This window comes from Sylvia atricapilla, chromosome 5 (genome assembly GCF_009819655.1).
Source record: "Sylvia atricapilla isolate bSylAtr1 chromosome 5, bSylAtr1.pri, whole genome shotgun sequence".
Classification (NCBI taxonomy): Eukaryota; Metazoa; Chordata; class Aves; order Passeriformes; family Sylviidae; genus Sylvia; species Sylvia atricapilla.
In genome coordinates, this window is record NC_089144.1 from 22,374,614 (window position 1) to 22,394,878 (window position 20,265).

The 20,265-nt window shown below is 51.1% G+C and overlaps 2 protein-coding genes across 3 annotated transcripts; one reads left to right on the top strand and one right to left on the bottom strand.

Annotated features, from left to right (window-relative positions):
• The first annotated feature begins 1,457 nt into the window (after positions 1 to 1,457).
• Positions 1,458 to 1,914, top strand: LOC136361996 (calmodulin, striated muscle). The gene has a single exon (XM_066320270.1). The coding sequence runs from the start codon at positions 1,461 to 1,463 to the stop codon at positions 1,908 to 1,910; it is 450 nt and encodes a 149-aa protein (XP_066176367.1). The 5' UTR covers positions 1,458 to 1,460; the 3' UTR covers positions 1,911 to 1,914.
• Positions 1,915 to 9,953: 8,039 nt separating this feature from the next.
• On the bottom strand, positions 9,954 to 19,489 carry ASB13 (ankyrin repeat and SOCS box containing 13). 2 transcript variants are annotated; one of them, XM_066318885.1, is made up of 6 exons: positions 19,402 to 19,489; positions 16,306 to 16,493; positions 13,501 to 13,651; positions 12,606 to 12,740; positions 11,383 to 11,574; positions 9,954 to 10,276 (listed from the first exon to the last, which is right to left on the bottom strand). In XM_066318885.1, exons 1-6 carry the CDS (start codon positions 19,442 to 19,444, stop codon positions 10,146 to 10,148), a joined length of 840 nt encoding a protein of 279 aa, XP_066174982.1. In that variant the 5' UTR covers positions 19,445 to 19,489; the 3' UTR covers positions 9,954 to 10,145. The 2 variants fall into 2 exon arrangements, with proteins under 2 accessions (XP_066174982.1, XP_066174981.1); XM_066318884.1 differs by lacking the exon at positions 9,954 to 10,276 and adding an exon at positions 10,415 to 10,757.
• Between the last annotated feature and the right edge of the window lie 776 nt (positions 19,490 to 20,265).

Below are 20,265 nucleotides of genomic sequence, written 5' to 3' on the forward strand. Positions count from 1 at the left end.
TGGGAAGGAAGCAGCAGATTCCAGCTTTGCTGCACACCCTGGACAGCACAACCCCTCCACCCTCAGCCAGGTGACACGGGGACTCTCAATTTCCCCCTGTTTGAGCTCCAGCCCCTCTCCCACAGTTTGAACCAACACCCGAACTTTCCTGGGCCTCCAAACCCCTGCTGATGTGTCGGGATTTGTTCCTCCCAGGTGGATCTGAGCCAGCCCCGCCTCCCTTGGCTCTTCTCGGGCAGTTTGGAGTGGATCTAACTAAACCTGGAGCAGAAGAGCCAGTGTGGGCGACCAGACGGGTAATTATGGAGCAGCTCTTGCACAAGAGGAGCTGCCAGGGCCTCTCCTCCCCGAAACCTCTCACCAGACAGGTTCCCAGCATGGCTCCCACAGTTCCTCCCGGGAGTTGCAGGGTTCCACATACCCAGAGCTTTTTCCATGGGAGGTTTTCTCCAGGAGGGCGATGCTCTCCCAGATTTATCCCACCATTCCTTGGGTGTCCCATGGGCTGGGGTTTGGTCTGTGCCCTTCCCTCCAAGTCCCTCAGCTCCAGTTCCTGACTGGGTTAAACTGGGATCAACAGGTGCCGATTTTCCGTGGCTGAGAAAGTCAAATTATCTTCTGGTGTGGAACCTTCTGGTCGAGTTGGCTCCGTGATCCAGCTGGGGAAAGTCACCGGGCTGTTGTGGGCACAGAGGAGAGAGGGATGGGATCCATGGATGGACAATGGATGGATGAAGGCGTAGATGGATGGATGGTTGGAATCCATGGGTGGATGGATGGGATCCATGAGTGTATGGAGAAACAAACACCCCCTCACTTGTCACTGTCTCCTTTACTCCCTGAGTAAGAGATGAGCAAACCCAGCCTTACAATGGGGAGAACCCTCAGGTCACCCCTGAGTAAGAGGGCAGGCCCCCACCCCGTCCCCTGATCCAGCCCCACGTCACCTCCCTGGATCCAGGCCCTGGGGGTGACTCAGGGCCCCGGCAGCTCCGGGCAGCCGGGATCTGCCAGGACCTGCACCGGGGGCTCCTCCCTCAGCTTTGATGTGCCGCCAGCACCTCCTGGGGCTGGCGAGGCTGGGGGGGCTCCTCCAACTCCTTTGTGCAGCTCCAAACCTCCCAAAATAACCCAAAACCTGGGAAAAAACCACGTGTGTCACCCTCACTGCCGCCTCTCCCCGAAACCACAGAGCCGCAGCCCAAATCCCTTAATTAGGGCTTGGCTGGGATGTGGCCCCACGAAATGCCACCGTGGGAGCAACGGGACCGGAGCCAGGGCAACCCAAAAGGAGGTCGGGTCACTCTTCTTCCCCATCTCCCAAAACTTCCGGATCCATCCCCGTTCCTGCCTCCTCCTCCTGCTGCTGATCCAAGGAGAGGCTCAGGGAGAGGGAGGAGGCTCCATCTCCTCCTCCCCGCCAGCGCCTCGGCGTGCTGGGACAGAGGGAAGGCAGCAGCATGGCCGAGCGCCTGTCGGAGGAGAAAATCGCGGAATTCAAGGAGGCCTTTTCCCTCTTCGACCGCGACGGCGATGGCTGCATCACCACCAGGGAGCTGGGCACCGTCATGCGCTCGCTGGGCCAGAACCCCACCGAGGCCGAGCTGCAGGACATGGTGGGCGAGGTGGACGCCGACGGCAGCGGCACCATCGACTTCCCCGAGTTCCTGTCGCTGATGGCGAGGAAGATGAGGGACACGGACAGCGAGGAGGAGATCCGGGAGGCGTTCCGGGTGTTCGACAAGGACGGGAACGGGTACATCAGCGCGGCGGAGCTGCGGCACGTCATGACCAACCTGGGCGAGAAGCTGACGGACGAGGAGGTGGACGAGATGATCAAGGAGGCCGACTGCAACAACGACGGGCAGGTCAACTACGAGGAGTTTGTGAGGATGATGACGGAGAAGTGACGGCCACCCCGAGGGCCACCTCCAGCTCCGTTCCTCAGGTAACTCGCCTTGGGATGGAGAAATCCCCAAATCCCTCAAATCCCCATTTTGGCTCTCCCCCATCCTCGTGTTGGTGATTGGAAAAAATCCATATTTGTGCTCTTTCTTTTTTTTTGCCTTTTTTTTTCTCTTTGTTGCTTTTTTTAAAATAGTTTTTCATTCATTTGTTGGTTTGTTTGTTTTTTTCCATAGGGAACAGAGGTGGTTCTCCCCCAGCCCGTCCATCCCCTCCCACCTTCTCCAGGCTGGAAAAAAAATTCCTCTTTTATCCCAACTGGAGCATCACCAAGCGTCGTCTGCATCAGGTGTGGGATGCAGATGGATTTGGGGTCCCCCATGGGAAGTCTGGTGTCTATTCCAGAATATTCCCTGACATCCCTGAGCCAAATAAAAAACGTCCCCCCCACATCCTGGTGGCTGCTTCCTTCAGCTTCTCCTTGGGATCCCTGGTAAAAGATATTCCCTCAAATCATCCTGGTCAGGCTCAAACCCCCACCTCATCTCTGTCCTCTTCCCATTCCATCCTTTTTCCCAAAAATATGCTGGAGGCCAGGATGTGGCCATCCCCATCCCAAATCTCCTAACTTTCGGGATCTGTCTCCTCTCCTGGGCTCTCAGGGGTCCTTTTCCCTCCTCCAGGCTAAGAAAATCTGGGTTTATCCCTAATCCCCATCTCAAAGCTGAGCAGAGCAGGATTCACTTTTCCCAGCCATAATCCTAAACTCTCCGTGACTCAGTTTCCCCACAATGGGGGGGAATCCTGGGATGGGCTCATTCCCTCCGCAGAGGAACTGGAAGGAAAACTCCTGGTAATGGCTCTAATTAACGCTCCGCGGCTAATGAGCAAACGGGAGCTGCTCTGTGGGGGAACTTGGGATCCTCCACGACTTCAGCCCCACTCCCAGCCCATCCCTGGGGCCGGGAACTTTGGCAATCCCAGTTGTTTTCCCGGGAAAACTGGGCAGGTCCTGGCAGAGCCGAGCACACCCACGCTAGCTCCCAGCACCAGGATGAGAACGGGGCAAAGCCCAACCCCAAAATCCCCAAATCCAGCAAAACCCAGCCGGAAAAATATCCCAGAGTGACGGGGTCACACCAGGCTATTGTAATGGGATGGCTAAAATTAGTCCTTCCCAAAAACCTGAATTATTTATTTCATGCCAGGATCCAGCTCCAAACCCATCCTGGTATTTTTAGACCTGACCTTTTTTTTTTTTTTCTCTCTCTTTCTATTTTAGGGTTGTTTAATTCCCAGAGCGTTTTTTCCGCTCCACTTATCCCAGGATGGTTTTTCCTGAGCTGGAGGCTGGGTCCTGGTCCAGCAGCTCCATCAGCAACAGAGAAAGTTTATCCATATTTTCCCATTTTTCCCTGAATTTGGTGTTTAGGAGAGCAGTGGGAAGGTTCCCATTCCCATCCCTTGGGATGGACGCACGGATGGACAGGATAGTCCCCTTTTTTTTCAGCACTGGAAAAGGAGGGGATTTTGCTTCCCAGATCTAGGTTTCCATCTCCGAATTGTCCCTCTGGAGGAGAAGGAGCTGCTGGAATTGCAGGATCCAGCCCAGCAGATCCATGACCAGTGGAATTCCATCCGGTGTTGGTCAATAATTGAATTCATTGAGGTCCAGGGGATGCACTTGGAGCCCGGGAAGTTTGGAGGATCCCTGATCCCTCCACATCCCGATTTTCCACCCTCAAACTTGGTCGGGATGTTCCCTGCACCTGGAGATGGGGATGGAAGGGTGGGATGTGAAACTGTGATCACCTGGGATTGGACCTGGGGGTTCATCCAGTGTGGGATCTGAGACAGGAGTCATCTGGGATAGATCCTGGAAGGTCATCCAGTGTGGGGTTTGGGATAGGAATCACCTGGAATGGGATCTGGAGGATCATCCAGTGGGGGATTTGGGATAGGGATCACCTGGGATGGGTTCTGTGAGGTCATCCAGGGTGGGATTTGGGGTCTGGAGCAGGGATAACCTGGGCTGGGATCTGGGATGGGACCCCATGGAATGGCATATGAGGGATCCATGGAATGGACCATGAGGAACCCCTGGGCTGGATTTAGGGTGGGACGTGTGGATCACCTGGGCTGGGATGTGACTTGGGGGGATCCTTTGGGATGTGACTGGAGTGGGAATCTCCTGGATCCAAACTGTGCCAGCTTCTCCCACCTCCACCATGGACCATCTCCCACCATTCTCCCAGGTATTTTCCATCAAAAAAACCCACTGAGGGCTCCAGCACCACCCAAAACAGGGATCCAGCTCTGCCCCCATTGCTGCCCTTCACCCCGTTTTTCCCCTAAAATGGGAATTTTAAGGGAAAAAAAGCAGCTCAGGAACCCCCATCCTAAAGGGCCGGAGCTGTTTGCTCCAATCCTGTGGAATCCATCCCAAATTCTCCCCACTCCCTTTAATCTGAGCAACACGAGATGTTTTCATCCCGTTTCAACAAAATTAAAACCACGTTAATTAAATTCGGGGGAAACAAGGCTGAGACCTCCCAAGGTTCTCCCAAAGGAAAACCAGGATCTTTTCCCTGATTTCCCCCCATTTTCCCCCCTTTCCAATCCCTCAGGATTTGTGGTTTCCTGCCCCTTCCCCTGCAGTAACTCTGCCCTTCAGCAAACATGACGTGGTGCCTGGGAAATGTCTGCGGGAAGGGGAGGCCCCTCCACATCCAACTGCCAGAAAAAAGTCGGGAAAAAAAGGCTCTGGGAGTGGGATTGATCCAGGCTGGGGGGTGAAGGAGCTGGGCTGGGAAACCAAGGCAGGTTCTGCACAAAAACAAAGCCCAAAAATCCATTTATAAACTCATTTTTCCGATTTACTTTGGGGAAAAAAATAATTCTGTTTCCCAGGGGTGTTTTTTAAACCTGTTTTGAAAGGATTTTTTTTCCCCCTGGTTTTCCAGTTTGGGGTTATTTGTGGAAGGAGAGAGATTTTCTTTCCTGTCTGCGGGAAAAAATGAAAAAAAAAACAAAAAAAACCCACAAGCAAATTATCCCCAAATCCACAAAATGAAAAACCCACACAAATTATCCCCAAATCAGGCACAGGGGAATGTGGGGAACCTGGTCCAGAGATGGGCAAAATTATGGAGAAGGGAAAAATTTGGTGCCTCTTTTTTTGCAGCAGATGGGGAACAGCTTTGGGGGAAAATCCCCGATTTTGGGGCTGGAGGGGTTGGATTTATATAATTTTTTTTTTTTTTTTTTTTTTTTTTTTTTTTTTTTTTTTTTTTTTGGGCACGAATCCCTTGTGGAATTTTGGGGATGAGCAGGACAGGGAGATGGGGATGAGGAGGAGGAGAGGGAAGTAAGGGAGAGCAGAGCTGGGGACAGGAAAAATCAGGAGAGGGGAAAATGTGACCAAAACATAGAATAATAAATAAATCAAGGGGATCAGGAGATGGGACAAGAAGGGACCAGGGGACAAGGAAAAATGGGAGCAAAAGATGGAGAAAAGCTGGATCAGGAGAAGGGACAAGGGGACAAGGACGAGACTCTGGGTTTGGGATAAGTTGGAGAAAAGTGGGACAAACTGGATCAGGAGAAGGGAGCAGTGGGACAAGGACATGTGGGATCAAGAGAAGGGACAAGGGGACAAGGACATTTGGGGTCAAGAGAGGGGACAAAGATGAAACTTTGGACTGGGGATAAACAGGAACAGGAGGAAAACAGGATGAAAAAAGGAACCTGAAAGAAACCCAGGAGTTGAGGACAAGTGGCACCAGGAGAAAGGACCAATGGGACCCAGGGGACATGGAAAAGTTGGGACACGAGATGGAGAAAAGCTGGAAAAACTGGATCAGAAAGGACCAGGGGCACAAGGGAAAGTGGGAGCAGGGGACAAGGACAAGGCATTGGGATGGGACAATCCGGCCCCTCCATGCCATTTTCCCACATTCCAGAGATAAATCCCAAGGGATTTTCTGAGGGGCTCCTCTCGGGAACCCTATTTTCCCCTATTTTTCCCTATAATTTCCCCTATTCCCCCCCTATTTTTCTCTATTTTTCCCTATTTTCAGCCCATCCATGGAGGTACAACCTGCCCTGGGCTCCCCCTTCCCTCCTTATCCAAGTCTTTCCCGAAATTCCCGCTTTTCTCCTTAAAAACGCGCCCGCCCCGAGCAGAGCTCAGAGTGAAATTTATTCCAGACAGAACCGGGAATTCCAAATCTTTTTGGGAATTGGAGTCTGGAGGTGGAAACTGAAGCCTCTGGAGGCGACTCCTTGCTCCCAAAGCAAAGAAAAAAAATCCCGAATTCCCAAATCCAGGTTTGCGATGGAGCTCTGCTGGGATCAAAAGGGAATTTGGGGATTCGCGATTCCTTCTCCTCCCGCCCACGGAAAAACCCGCCCGGGCTCGTTGGAAGGGGCGGAATATTCCAAGTTTTTCCCGGATTTGTTTGTCCGGGATGAGCGGGGCTGGAGCAGACTCTGCTGGTTGAAAATTCCCATTTTTCCGGGAGCTTTGGGGATATTTTTTTTTCCAGGGGGGAGCAGCTCCGCCAAGCGGCGGCGCGGAGGGAAGAGGCGAGTCCTGCGGGTTTGGGAATTTTTTGAAATTTTTCCACAAAATTCCTCCTTGAAAACCCACGGGCGGCTCCTCCCCATCCCAGCCGGCTCGGTGAGGAAATAAATTGGAAATTAGGAGAGAATTCCTGTGGGGAAAATGGGATTTTTCTCGTTTTTCCTCAGCATCGTTTTCCTGCCGGTTCCTTTGGAATCTTTCCGGTGGTCTCTGTTTCCTTCCAGAGCTCAGGAATTCCCGGGGAAAATTCCTAAATCCCTGAATTAAATGAGACCTCCCGTGAAACGAGGAATTAAAGGGTTTGGGAAGGGGATGAACATTGTGGGGTTGGTTTTATGGGATTATGGAACGGTTTGGGTGGGACCAATTCCAACCCCATCCCATGGGCAGGAAATTCCCAATCCCACATTGCTCCAGCCTTTCTTCGGACATTCCAGGGATCCAGGGGCAGCCCAGGCAAGAATTCCTTCCACAATCCCATCCAAATCTCCCCTTTCCCAAGAATTCCCCGTGTCCTGTCCCTGCAGGCCTTGTCCCCAGTCCCTCTGCAGCTCTCCTGGAGCCCCTTTAGGCTCTGGAATGTTCTGGAAGCTCTCCCTGGATCCCTCCCTTCTCCAGGCTGGGAATTCCCAGCTCTCCCAGCACTGGGATTGGATCTATCTCCTCTCCAAGAAATCAATGGACTGAGGGGCTTCACTTGGAATCTCAGCAAACCATGAAGGTCTCCCTTCCCTTTCCCTCTCTTTTCTCTCCCCATTTGCCATAAAAATCCCTTGGGATGGGTTCTGAGTGTCCCAAATCCCAGAATCCCAGGAGCAGTTTGGGTGGGAAGGGACCTCAAAGTTCATTCCAGGGACAATTCCACGATCCCAGGGTGCTCCAGTCCTTCCTTGGACATTCCAGGGATCCAGGGGCAGCCACAGCTGCTCTGGCAATTCCAGCCCAGCCAGGAATTCCTTCCCAAGATCCCACCCAACTCCTCCAATCTGAAGCCATTCTCTGTGTCCTGTCCTTCCATTCCTTTCCCAAATTCCGGCTTCTCCTGGAGCCCCTTGAGGCCCTGGAATGTTCTAGAAGCTCTCCCTGGATCCTTCCCTTCTCCAGGGGAACATTCTCAGCTCTCCCAGCACTGGGATTCGGGATTCGGATCGATGCTGAAGGAAGAGAATTCCTGGGCCGGACACGGGTGAGATTTTCCCAGAGTGGATTTTAATCAGGAATAAGCTCGGAGCTTCCCGAGATTTCAGCAGGAGGAACGTTCCAGACACCCAAATTCCCACCACTGGAATTCTTCCCCTTTCCTGAGTGCCTAAATCCAAAGAAAATCCAGGGGAATCCAAGGGAAAATCCAGTGAAAATCCAGAAAAGTTTGGGATCTCCCACTTTTAGGGCACCACCAAAAGTTCAGGGTCCATCTAAAGAATGAGGGAATTTGGGGTTTGGGGATTTTTATTTTTTTTTTTTAGGATCTGAGGATTTTGGAGGTGGGAAAAGCCAAAGGATTCATCCAATTTCCCAGAAATCCCAAGGGATCAGCAGGATTTGATCCCTCCCGTGGGTCTGGGGTTGGAAACTATGGATTTGGGGAGTTCCAACCATGACCTGGAGCTCCAGATTTCCCCCAAATCCACCCCAAAATTTGGCATCTGCAGGATCACCCATTTTCCCAGGAAAAGGAGGGAAGGGTAGAGAGAGGGAGTGGAAAAAATAATCTGGGAAATATTCCAGATTTTCAGTGGTTTTGTGGATTTATTCCCAAACCCAGAATGCCAGGACTCATTCCAGAGGACCCCAGAGCTGCAAAATTCAGGAAAAATTTCTGAGAATTTTCCCCCCCCCCCCTCACACAAAAAGATCCCTGAAGGTAAAACCCAAAAAATCCCAATCCTGGATTTGTTGGGATCTGTCCCTTTCCCAGTTGTTGGTTGGTTGTTTTTGTTTTTTTTTTTTTTTACAGGGATTTGCCTCATCCAGGGAATCAAGGGGTGGGAATTTTGCAGCTTCCCAAGAAATTCCTTCAATCCCACTTTGTTTTCCTGGGATAAATTTCAAATTTTGGGGAAAAATTGGATCCAGTCAGGAGCAAATCCCAAAGATTTCCAGGGATTCAGGCAAATCCTGGGATTCTTTTGGATCATTCCCTGCCCTGCTGGGAAGAGGAATTATCCCAAAATTTTCCAGGATTTGGGATTTGGGATGGATCCAGGCCTGGATTTGGGAATAAAAGGTGAAGGAATTGTCCCAAAGTGACCCCAAAATCAAGGTTGCCCCAATCCAGTTTATTCCAAATATTCCAGAAATTCCTAGAAATTCCCAAATCCTCAGGAATGATTCCCAGAGTGATTTGGATCCTTGGATTCTCCAAGGTTTGATCCAAAATTTTGATTCCTAAAAAATCCAGGGCAGAGCCCAAAAAATTCCAGCTGGGATCAAAAAATTAAAAATTGGATTGGTTTAACGGGGATGGAATGAACGGAATTGATGGAATAAATAAATGGAATAAATGGAATTAAAGGAATTGATGGAATGGATGGAATAAAGGAATTAAGGAATAAATTGAATTAATTGAAATTATCTGTATTAATTGAATAAATGGAATGAATGGAAAAAAATGAGTAAATGGAAAAAATGGAAAATTTGAATGAACGGAGTGAATGGAACTAGTGGAATTAGGGAAAAAAATGAATAAATTGAATAAATGGAATAGATGGAATGAATGGAATTAACGAAATTGATAGAATAAATGGACTTAATGGAATGATTGGAATAAATGGAATTAATTGAATTAATGGAATGAATGGAATAAATCGGAAAAAACGGAAAATGGAATTAATGGTATTAAGGGACTAAATTGAATTGATGGAATTAATGGAATAAATAGAATGAACAGAATGAATGGAATTAATGGAAAAAATGAAATTAATGGAAAGAGTGGAATTGATTGAATTAATGGAATTGATGGAATGAACTGAATGAAGGAAAAATTGAATAAATGGTATTAATGGAATTGAATGGAATAAATGGAGTTAATGGAACACGAATAATGGGAATAATGGGAATGGGACAAAGCCAGTCCCAGCCTGGCTTCTTCTCATTCCTGGTTTTGAGATCCAAAGCCAAAGGGATAAAAATGGGAAAAACGGGATCAAAAATGGGAAAAATGGGATCAGAGAGGTCTTTGAGAGGAAAAATAGGATAAAAAACTGGATTAAAAATGGGAAAAATGACACAAAAACAGGATCAGAGCTGCTCCAGAGCATGGAATTCCCAGCTGGAATGATTCCCACTCCAGTTATTCCAATTCCCTCCCCCCTGCTGGATCCCACAAAGGAATCTTGGAAAATCCAGGAAAATCTGGGAAAATGTGGGAAAATCTGGGGAAATCCAGGAAGGGCAATCCCACCTGGAAGATCCTAAAATCCCCCCCTTGTGAAAATCCAAGCAAACCCAGGGAAAAGAGGAATTGCAGACAAATTCTATTTACAGCAGTGCTTTAAATTAAATTAAAACGGATTTTTGGGGGGAGTGAGGGGAGGTAGAAGAGAAGGAGAATCCTCCGTGCTGGGGAATTCCAGGATTTTTTTTCCTGCTTCCTGTGGAATTCCAGGGTGTTTTTTTCTCCCCAGCTTTCTGGGGAATTCCAGGAGTTTTTCTCTCAGTTGTAGGAGAGGTACTGGATGAGTCTGGGAGGGATCTGCAGCTTGGAGATCTCGGCCAGGCCACGGTGGGCGGCGGCGGCGCGGCGAACGGTGACCCTGCAGAGCTGGGCCAGGCTCAGGGGGGTCTCTGCGGGGAAAAATGGGGTCAGAGATGGGGAAAAGGGGAAAAATGGGAGAAAAATGGGGTTAGAGATGGGGAAAAGGGGAGAAATGGGAGAAAAATGGGGTTAGAGATGGGAGAAATGGGAGAAAAATGGGGTTAGAGATGGGAGAAATGGGAGAAAAATGGGGTTAGAGATGGGGGAAAGGGCAAAAATGGGGTTAGAGATGGGGAAAAGGGGAAAAATGGGATTAGAGATGGGGAAAAGGGGAAAAATGGGAGAAAATGGGGTTAGAGATGGGGAAAAGGGCAAAAATGGGAGAAAAATGGGGTTAGAGATGGGGAAAAGGGCAAAAATGGGAGAAAAATGGGGTTAGAGATGGGGAAAACGGGAAAAATATGGGGTTAGAGATGGGAGAAATGGGAGAGAAATGGAGAAAAATGGGGGAAATGGGACAGCAACGGTGGATGGTGACCCTGCAGAGCTGGGCCAGGCTCAGGGGGGTCTCTGCGGGGAAAAATGTGAGAAATGGGGTCAAAAATCAGAGAAATGGGCAAAAATGGGGGAAATGAGGGAGAAATGGGGTCAGAGATGGGGTTAGAAATGGGGGAAATGGGGAAATTAGGGTTAGAAATGGGGCCAGAAATGGGAGAGAAGTGGCACACGGTGACCCTGCAGAGCTGGGCGAGGGTCAGGGGGGTCTCTGTGGGGAAAATGAGGTCAAAAATGGGAAAACTAGGATTAGAAATTGGGGAAATGGGGAAAAATTGGGTTAGAAATGGAACAGAAATGGTACACAGTGACCTTGCAGAGCTGGGCCAGGCTCAGAGGGGATTCTGTGGGGACAGATGGAAAAAATGGGGTCAGAAATGGGAAAAATGGGATTAGAGATGGGGAAAATGGGATTAGAAATGGGAAAATTTGGATCAGAAATGGGGTTAGAGATGGGAGAAATGGGAGAGAAATGGTGCATGGTGACCCTGCAGAGCCGGGCCAGGCTCAGAGGTGTCTCTGTGGGGAAAAATGGGGTTAGAAATGGAGAAAAATGGGAGAAATGGGATCAGGTGTTTGGCTGCCCTAATTCCCAGGAAAATAAAAAAAAAAAAAAAAAAAGAATTTTTTTCCCACTCACTCTCATAATACTCGAAGCATTTGGCTGTGGGGCTGCTGCTCCAGGTGTAATCCGAGGGTTTTTTCCCTCTGTTATCCCGGGCATAAATATTCCCCCCAAACTCCACCAGCATCTCCACCAGGTCCACGTTCTTCACCTTGGCTGCGTGGTGCAGGGCGGTCTCGTGCAGCTTGGCTGCGTTCACGTTGGCTCCTGGGACAGGGAGAGGAGTTACAGCTGGGAAAACGGGAATATGGACAGGGAATTCCAGGTGGGAAAGGGAGATTTATAAAGGGAAATGGGGATTTGGGCAGGGAAAAAGGGAATTCCAGGTGGGAAAAGGGAAATCTGGACAGGGGAAAAGGGAAATCTAGACAAGGAGAAGGAATTACAGGTGGGAAAAGGCTATTTATAAAGGGAAAAGGTGATTTGGGAAAGGCAGAGGAGTTCCAGGTGGGAAAAGAGGAAATCTGGACAGGGAAGAAGGGGATTTATATAGGGGAAAGGGGATTTAGGCAGGGACAAGGGAATCCAGGCAGGAAAATGGAAATCTAGGCAGGGAAAAAGAAATTTATCCAGGGAAACGGGAATCCAGGCAGGGGAAAGGGAATTTATCCAGGGAAAAGGGGATTTGGGCAGGGGAAACGGGATTTGGACAGAGAAAAGGGAAATCTGGACAGGGAAAAGGGAATCTAGACAGGGAAAACAAAATCCAGTGAGGAAAATGGAAATCTAGGCAAGAAAACGAAATCCAGGCAGGGTAAAAGAAATTTATCCAGGAAAATGGGAATCCAGGCAGGGGAAAGGGAATTTATCCAGGGGAAAGGGGATCCAGGAAGGGAAAAGGGGATTTAGGCAGAAAAAATGAAATCAGGACAGGGAAAAAGAAAAGGGGATTTGGCCACGGAAAAGAGTATTTAGGCAGGGAAAAGGGAAATCTGGACAGGGAGAAGAAATTCCAGCTGGGAAAAGGAAACTTATCCAGGGAAAAGGAAATCCAGGCAGGAAAAGAGAAATCTGGCCAGGGAAAAAGGGAATCTAGGCAGGGAAAAGGACATTTACCCAGGGAAAAGGACATTTATCCAGGAAATCCAGGGAATCCAGGCAGGAAAAAATGGGATCAGAAATGAGACCTGAGGGGTCTCTGCAGGGAAAACCAGGATCAAAGTGGGCTTTAGGAACGGGATCCAAGGGCTCTCCCCAGGCCCCGCCCCGCGGGAGGATCCCGGGAATTCCTTCCCTACCTGCCTGGAGCAGCAGCTTGACACAGTCCAGGTGTTCCCGGGCACAGGCCACGTGCAGGGGGGTCCCAAAGTGACAATCGTGAGCCTCCAGGTTGGCACCCACCTCGATCAGCAGCTGCACACACTCCGGGCTGCCTTGGGACGGGAAAAACGGGAAAATCCGGGTGAAAACTGGGAATTCCTGCTCCAGGGAACAGCCTGGGTGACTTTGGGTAGGGAAAATGGGAAAATCCAGGTGAAAATTGGGAATTCCCACTGCTGGGAACAGCCTGAGGTGATGGGAGTGCCTTTGGATAGGGAAAATCTGGGAAAATCCAGGTGAAAACTGAGAATTCTGGCTCCAGGGAGCAGCCAAAACTGCTCCAGTGAGCAGCCTGAGTGCCTTGGGACAGAGAAAATCCGGGTGAAAACTGCAGGAGAAAATGGGGGGAAATGGGGAAAAGGGGATAAAAAAAGGGATCAGAGGGGTCTCTGCAGGGAAAATGGGGGGGGGGGGAAGGGAAAAATGGGATGGGAAATGGGATCAGAGGGGTGTCTGCAGGGAAAAAATGGGATAAAAATGGGAAAAAGGGATAAAAATGGGATCAGAGGAGTCTGCAGGGAAAAATGGGATCAGAAATGGAAAAAAATAGGACAAAAAATAGGGGAAAGAGAATAAAAAGTGGGATCAGAGGAGTCTCTGCTGGAAAAAATGGGATGAAATGGGATAAAAATGGGATAAAAATGGGATAAAAATGGGATCAGAGGGGTCTCTCTCCCTTCCCACTCAACAACCTGTGAACGCCAGCAGAGACTGACCAACCTCTCACCAAACTAAGAGACCTGGGGGGGTTTATTTTTCCCCTTCCAAGCTGCAGAAACCCCTGGAAAACCCCTGGAAAGCGCGTGGAATTACCATTCATGCAGGCCTCGTGCAGAGGGGAGGCCGTGTAGAGGGGAGGGTTGACCTTGGCGCCGTGGGACAGCAGCACCTTGACACACTCCACACTGCCCGAGGCGCAGGCGTCACACAGAGGAGTGCTGCCATCGATGTTCCGGGCGTCCACCTGCGGGACACAGGGGACAGGGAGGGGACACCGGGGACAGGGAGGGGACACCGGGGACACAGGGGACACCGGGGACAGGGAGGGGACACAGGGGACACAGGGGACACCGGGGACACAGGGGACACAGGGGACAGGGAGGGGACACAGGGGACACAGGGGACACCGGGGACACAGGGGACACAGGGGACACAGGGGACAGGGAGGGGACAACGGGGGCACAGGGGACACCGGGGACACAGGGGACACAGGGGACAGGGAGGGGACACCGGGGACACAGGGGACACAGGGGACACAGGGGACAGGGAGGGGACACCGGGGACAGGGAGGGGACACCGGGGACACCGGGGACAGGGAGGGGACAACGGGGGCACAGGCGACACAGGGGACAGGGAGGGGACACCGGGGACACAGGGGACACAGGGGACAGGGAGGGGACACCGGGGACACAGGGGACACCGGAGACACAGGGGACACCGGGGACAGGCAGGGGACACCGGGGACACAGGGGACAGGGAGGGGACACAAGGGACAGGGAGGGGACACCGGGGACAGGGAGGGGTCAGGGAGGGGACAGGGAGGGGACACCGGGGGCAGGGAGGGGTCAGGGAGGGGACACAGGGGACAGGGTGGGGACACCGGGCACAGGGAGGGGACACAGTGGACAGGGAGGTGACAGGGAGGGGACAGGGAGGGGACAGGGAGGGGACAGGGAGGGGAAACAGGGGACGGGGAGGTGACAGGGAGGTGACAGGGAGGGGACAGGGAGGGGAAACAGGGGACAGGCAGGGGACAGGGAGGGGAAACAGGGGACAGGCAGGGGACACAGGGGACAGGGAGGTGACAGGGAGGGGAAACAGGGCACAGGGAGGGGACACAGGGCACAGGGAGGGGACAGGGAGGGGAAAGGGAAAGGAAAATGTTATAAATGCATATTATAAAGTTGGCTTTCCCCAAATATTAGAATGAATACTACATGTATAACTGTGCTGCATTACTACAGGTATAATTGTACTGTATTACTATAGGTATAATTGTGCTATATTACTACAGGTATAATTGTACTGTATTACTATAGGTATAACTGGACCATATTGTGTTTTGTTAATAGAATTTAGGAAAGGGACTAATGTATTTTTCGATTGTAACATAGTGTTAATAACAAAAAGACTGTTTTTTTTTTTCTTTTTGTAATATCTAAACTGTTATAAATGCATATGATAAAGTAGGCTTTTCCCAAATATTAGAATGAATACTATATGTATAACTGTGCTGTATTACTACATGTATAATTGTGCCGCATTACGTTTTGTTAACAGAGTTTAGAAAAGTGATGAGTGTATTTTCTGGTTGTGACAGTGTTAACAGTAAAAGAATTGCGGGTTTTTTTCCTCTTTGTAACATCTAAACTGACCAAACCAGAAGATAAACACAGAGAGAGGATCCTTCTACATTCCTGAAATTGGTAAGATCCAGACAGAGGTGGAACAAAAAGCTACAAGAGACTTCATTGATCTCCTGGTATCAGAAGAACCACCAGGCACCAACAAGGACTTTTATCTAATAAAATGTTAATTTAGTACAATGGGGCAAGTTTCGAAGGAAGGAGGGGGGGCCAAAAACCAAAAGGACATCTGAACTCAAGGGAATGTTTGAAAAGATGCATATGTAAAAGGTTAATCCTTAAAAACAAGGATTTTGAAGGAATGAGTGTCCTTTTCTGGTGAGGCACCCTCAGCCGAGATACCTCTGCTTTTCTGTCTCCTAAATTGGCTGGTTTTTTAATTAAATTTATAAATTTTTCTAAGAGAGTGAAACTCATTTTTTACACAAAGGGAGGGAAAAGGTGGGGAAAGAGAAGGGAAAGGGAAGGGAAAAGAAAAAAGCAGGGGAAAAGGCAGAGAGAAAGGAGGAAAAAGGAAGAAAAAATACAGGAAAAGGCAGAGAAAGGCAGGAAAAGCTCAGCTGAGATCATGGAATTATTAATGTTGGGAATGATTTCTAAGCTGGGGGATGAAGCAGCATCGCTCTGTGGAGCTCTGGAGGAACATGGAAAAAAGAACTGGGATCAAAAATCCCTTCCCAAGCTCTGGATTCCTGCAGGAGCATGGAAAAAGAGGTGGGATCAAGGAGCAACTCAGCCAAGGTCAGCGTTGATCCATGTCCCCAAGTGCCACATCCACAGGGCTTTGAAATTCCTTCAGGGATGGGGACACCGCCCCTGCCCTGCGCATTTACACTGCCTGACAACCTTTTTTCATGGAGAAATTTTCCCTAAAATCCACCCTGAGGCTCCCCTGGCGCAGCCTGAGGCCGTTCCCTCTCCTCCTGTCCCTGTTCCCTGGCAGCACAGCCCGACCCCCCGGCTGTCCCCTCCTGGCAGGGACTTGTGCAGAGCCACAAGGTCCCCCCCGGTCCCCCTTTTCTCCAGGCTCAGCCCCTTCCCCAGCTCTCTCAGGCACTCTCCAGCTCCATTCCGTTCCCTGGACTCACTCCAGATCTTTCTTGGAGTGAACACCCAAAAATCTGGCAATTCTCTCCAGAGAATTTCCATTCCAGTTTTCGCCTCTCGAGCCGCCGGGCTAACCCAGATCCCACAGACACCTCCCAGCAGTGATCCCAGTGAATTCCCAGCCGGCTCAGGGCTGTTTGCACACCTGGGCCCCTGCATCCAGCAGCAGTTTGACACACTGGGTCTGTCCCCTGAGGCTGGCCTCGTGCAGGGGGGTGATGGAGTCGTAGGTGACGGCGTTGACGCAGGCGCCGCTCTCGATCAGCTGCTGCAGCTGCCGGATCTCCCCTCGCCGGGCAGCCTCGTGCACCGGGGTCCTGTCAGCCCAGAAACCTGGGAATGAGGGGGAAAAACATCGGGGAGTTCATCAATAAAGTCATGGGAATCATCAGTAAAATCATGGGAATCATTAATCAAATCATGGACATGGAAAAATGGGATCTCCCCTCTCAGGCGGGATCTCCCCTCGCCGGGCAGCCTCGTGCACCGGGGTCCTGTCAGCCCAGAAACCTGGGAATGAGGGGGAAAAACATCAGGGAGTTCATCAATAAAGTCATGGGAATCATCAGTAAAATCATGGGAATCATTAATCAAATCATGGACATGGAAAAATGGGATCTCCCCTCTCAGGCGTGATCTCCCCTCGCCGGGCAGCCTCGTGCACCGGGGTCCTGTCAGCCCAGAAACCTGGGAAACGGGGAAAAACATCAGGGAGTTCATCAATAAAGTCATGGGAATCATCAGTAAAATCATGGGAATCATCAGTCAAGTCATGGGAATCATTAATCAAATCATGGACATGGGAAAACGGGATCTCCCCTCTCAGGTGGGATCTCCCCTTGCCCAGCAGCCTTGTGCACCGGGGTCCTGTCAGCCCAGAAACCTGGGAAATGGGGAAAAAATCATCAATAAAATCATGGAGATCATGGAAATCATCAATAAAATCATGGAGATCACCAATAAAATCATGGGAATCGTTAATAAAATCATGGAAATCATTAATAAAATCATGGGCATGGAAAAACGGGATCTCCCTTGGCCAGGCAGCCTCGTGCACTGGCATCCTGTCAGCCCAGAAATCTGGGAAAAGGGGAAAAAATCATGAATAAAATCATGGAAGTCATCAATAAAATCAAGGAGTTCATCAATAAAATCATGGTCATGGAAAAATGGTATCTCCCCTCGCAGAGCAGTCTCATGCACTGGTGTCCTGTCAGCCCAGAAACCTGGGAATGAGGGGGAAGATCATCAATAAAATCAGGGAAATCATCAATAAAATCATGGGGATGAAAAATGGGATTTCCTTCCGCCAGGCAGCCTCGTGCACTGGCATCCTGTCAGCCCAGAAATCTGGGAAAAGGGGAAAAATCATCAATAAAATCATGGGAATCATCAATAAAATCAGAGAGTTCATCAGTAAAATCATGGGGACAGAAAAATGGGATCTTCCCTCTCAGGCAGGATCTCCCCTTGCCGGGCAGCCCTGTGCACCAGTGTCCTGTCAGCCCAGAAACCTGGGAAAGGGGGAAAAATCATCAATAAAATCATGGGAATCATCAATCAAATCATGGGAATCATCAACAAAATCTTGGGCATGAGAAAATGAGTCTGGCATCCCATGGGATGGGTGATGGAAAGGAATTTCAGGCTGGGAGGGTGGGGACAAGGTGGGATGGGATTCCCAGAGAAGCTGGGGTTGTTCTGTCCTTGGATTTGTCCAGGCTGAAGTGGGATTGAAGCAGCCTGGGGTTGTGGAAGGTGTTGGAACAAGATGGGTTTCCAACCTTTCCAACTTAAATTGTTCTGTGGAGCTCTGGAGGAGCATGGAAAAAAGAGTTGGGATCAAAGAGCAACTCAAAAATATCTTCCCAAACTCTGGATTCCTGAAAGAACACCGAAAAAGAACTGGGATAAAAAAATCTCTTCCCAAACTCTGGATTCCTGGAGGAGCATGGAAAAAAGAGCTGGGATCAAAAATCCCTTCCCAAACTCTGGATTCCTGGAGGAGCATGGAAAAAAGAGCTGGGATCAAAAATATCTTCCCAAACTCTGGATCCCTGCAGGAACATGGGCTGGCTGGAAGGAGAGCTGGGATGAAGGAAAAAAAACCTCAGCCCAGCTCAAAAATCCCCTCCCAAAAAGTCCAGGGAGCTTGGAAAAAGAAGTTTCCACCTCCAACACCTTCACTCAGCACCCAGCACGGGGCAGTCCCGGCTCAGCTGCCACCACGGGGTGACAATGTCACCTCAAGTCAGGTGGGTTTGCTTCGGAGGTGGCAAGGAGTAAAACCAGCTCCATGTTAATGCAGCCTCTCCATGAAAAATAAAGGGAATTCTGAGTCCCAACGTTTTTTCCCCTTGGCTTGTGAGATCCTCATCCCTCGTGGTTTTTATGTCAGGAGAAGCAAATCCAAATGAGGATGGAGAGCTTCCAGAATATTCCAGGGCCTGAAGGGGCTCCAGGAGAGCTGCAGAGGGACTGGGGACAAGGCCTGCAGGGACAGGACACAGGGAATGGCTTCCCAATGGAAAAAGGGAAATTTGGATGGGATATTGGGAATTCCTGGCTGGGCTGGAATTGGCAGAGCAGCTGTGGCTGCCCCTGGATCCCTGGAATGTCCAAGGCCAGGCTGGACACTGGGGATTGGTGGGAGGTGTCCCTGCCCCAGGATTTGGGCACCCGCGGCTCCAATGTGGGAACATCCTCGATCCCACAGCCCCAAAACACCGCACACGGGGATTTAGGGATGAACAAGGACCGTTCCCCGGGAATTCAGGGAGGAATAAGGATCATTCTCTGAGTATTTAAGGGAGGAACAAGGATCATGCCGTGTCCTGATGCTGTCCCCAGAGCATCCTCTGATCCCTTTCCCTGTGAGAGGCCACTCGCTCCCCAAACCACACTGCAGCCCCCAAACCTCATCCTTTAATCCCCAAAACACTCTTCACCCTCAACATCACACTTTAACTCCCCAAAACCGCCCTGCCACCCCCAAAACCCTATCCTTTAACCCCCAAACCCCATCCTTCACCCCCTAAACCGCTCTTCAACACCCAAACCCACGCCTTAACCACAAAACCATCCCAAAAGCCCCAAACCATCCCGCAAGCCCCAAATCATCCCGCAACCCGCCCGAACGCGGCGCTCCGAGCAGCGGCCGTCTGTTGCCGGCTGCTTTCGCAGCTTTTCCCCGGGGTGTCCCCAGCCCGTGGCGGTGTCCCCAGCCCGTCACGGTACATACTGATGTCGCCCCTCAGGGAGCCGCTGCCGCCGGGGCTCTCCATGGCCCGGCCCCGCGGAACCGCCGGCTGCGGCCTCGTCCCGCTGCCGGGGCCTTGCCGGGACCGCCCCGCCCCGCGCGGAGCACGCCGGGAGTTGTAGTGCGGGGCCGCGCCGCGCTGGGGACACTGGGGGCTCTGGGGACACTGGGGGCTCTGGGGGCATTGGGGACACTGAGGACACTGGGGATTCTGGGGACACTGGGGACACTGGGGACATCGGGGACTCTGCGGACTCTGGGGACTCTGGGGACACTGGGGACTCTGGGGACACTGAGGACATCGGGGACACTGGGGATTCTGGGGACACTGGGGACTCTGGGGACACTGGGGACATCGGGGACTCTGCGGACTCTGGGGACTCTGGGGACACTGGGGACTCTGGGGACACTGAGGACATCGGGGACACTGGGGATTCTGGGGACACTGGGGACTCTGGGGACACTGGGGACATCGGGGACTCTGCGGACTCTGGGGACTCTGGGGACACTGGGGACTCTGGGGACACTGGGGACATCGGGGACTCTGCGGACTCTGGGGACTCTGGGGACACTGGGGACTCTGGGGACACTGAGGACATCGGGGACACTGGGGATTCTGGGGACACTGGGGACTCTGGGGACACTGGGGACACTGGGGACATCAGGGACACTGGGGATTCTGGGGACTCTGGGGACACTGGGGATTCTGGGGACACTGGGGACTCTGGGGACACTGAGGACATCGGGGACACTGGGGATTCTGGGGACACTGGGGACTCTGGGGACACTGGGGACACTGGGGACATCAGGGACACTGGGGATTCTGGGGACTCTGGGGACACTGGG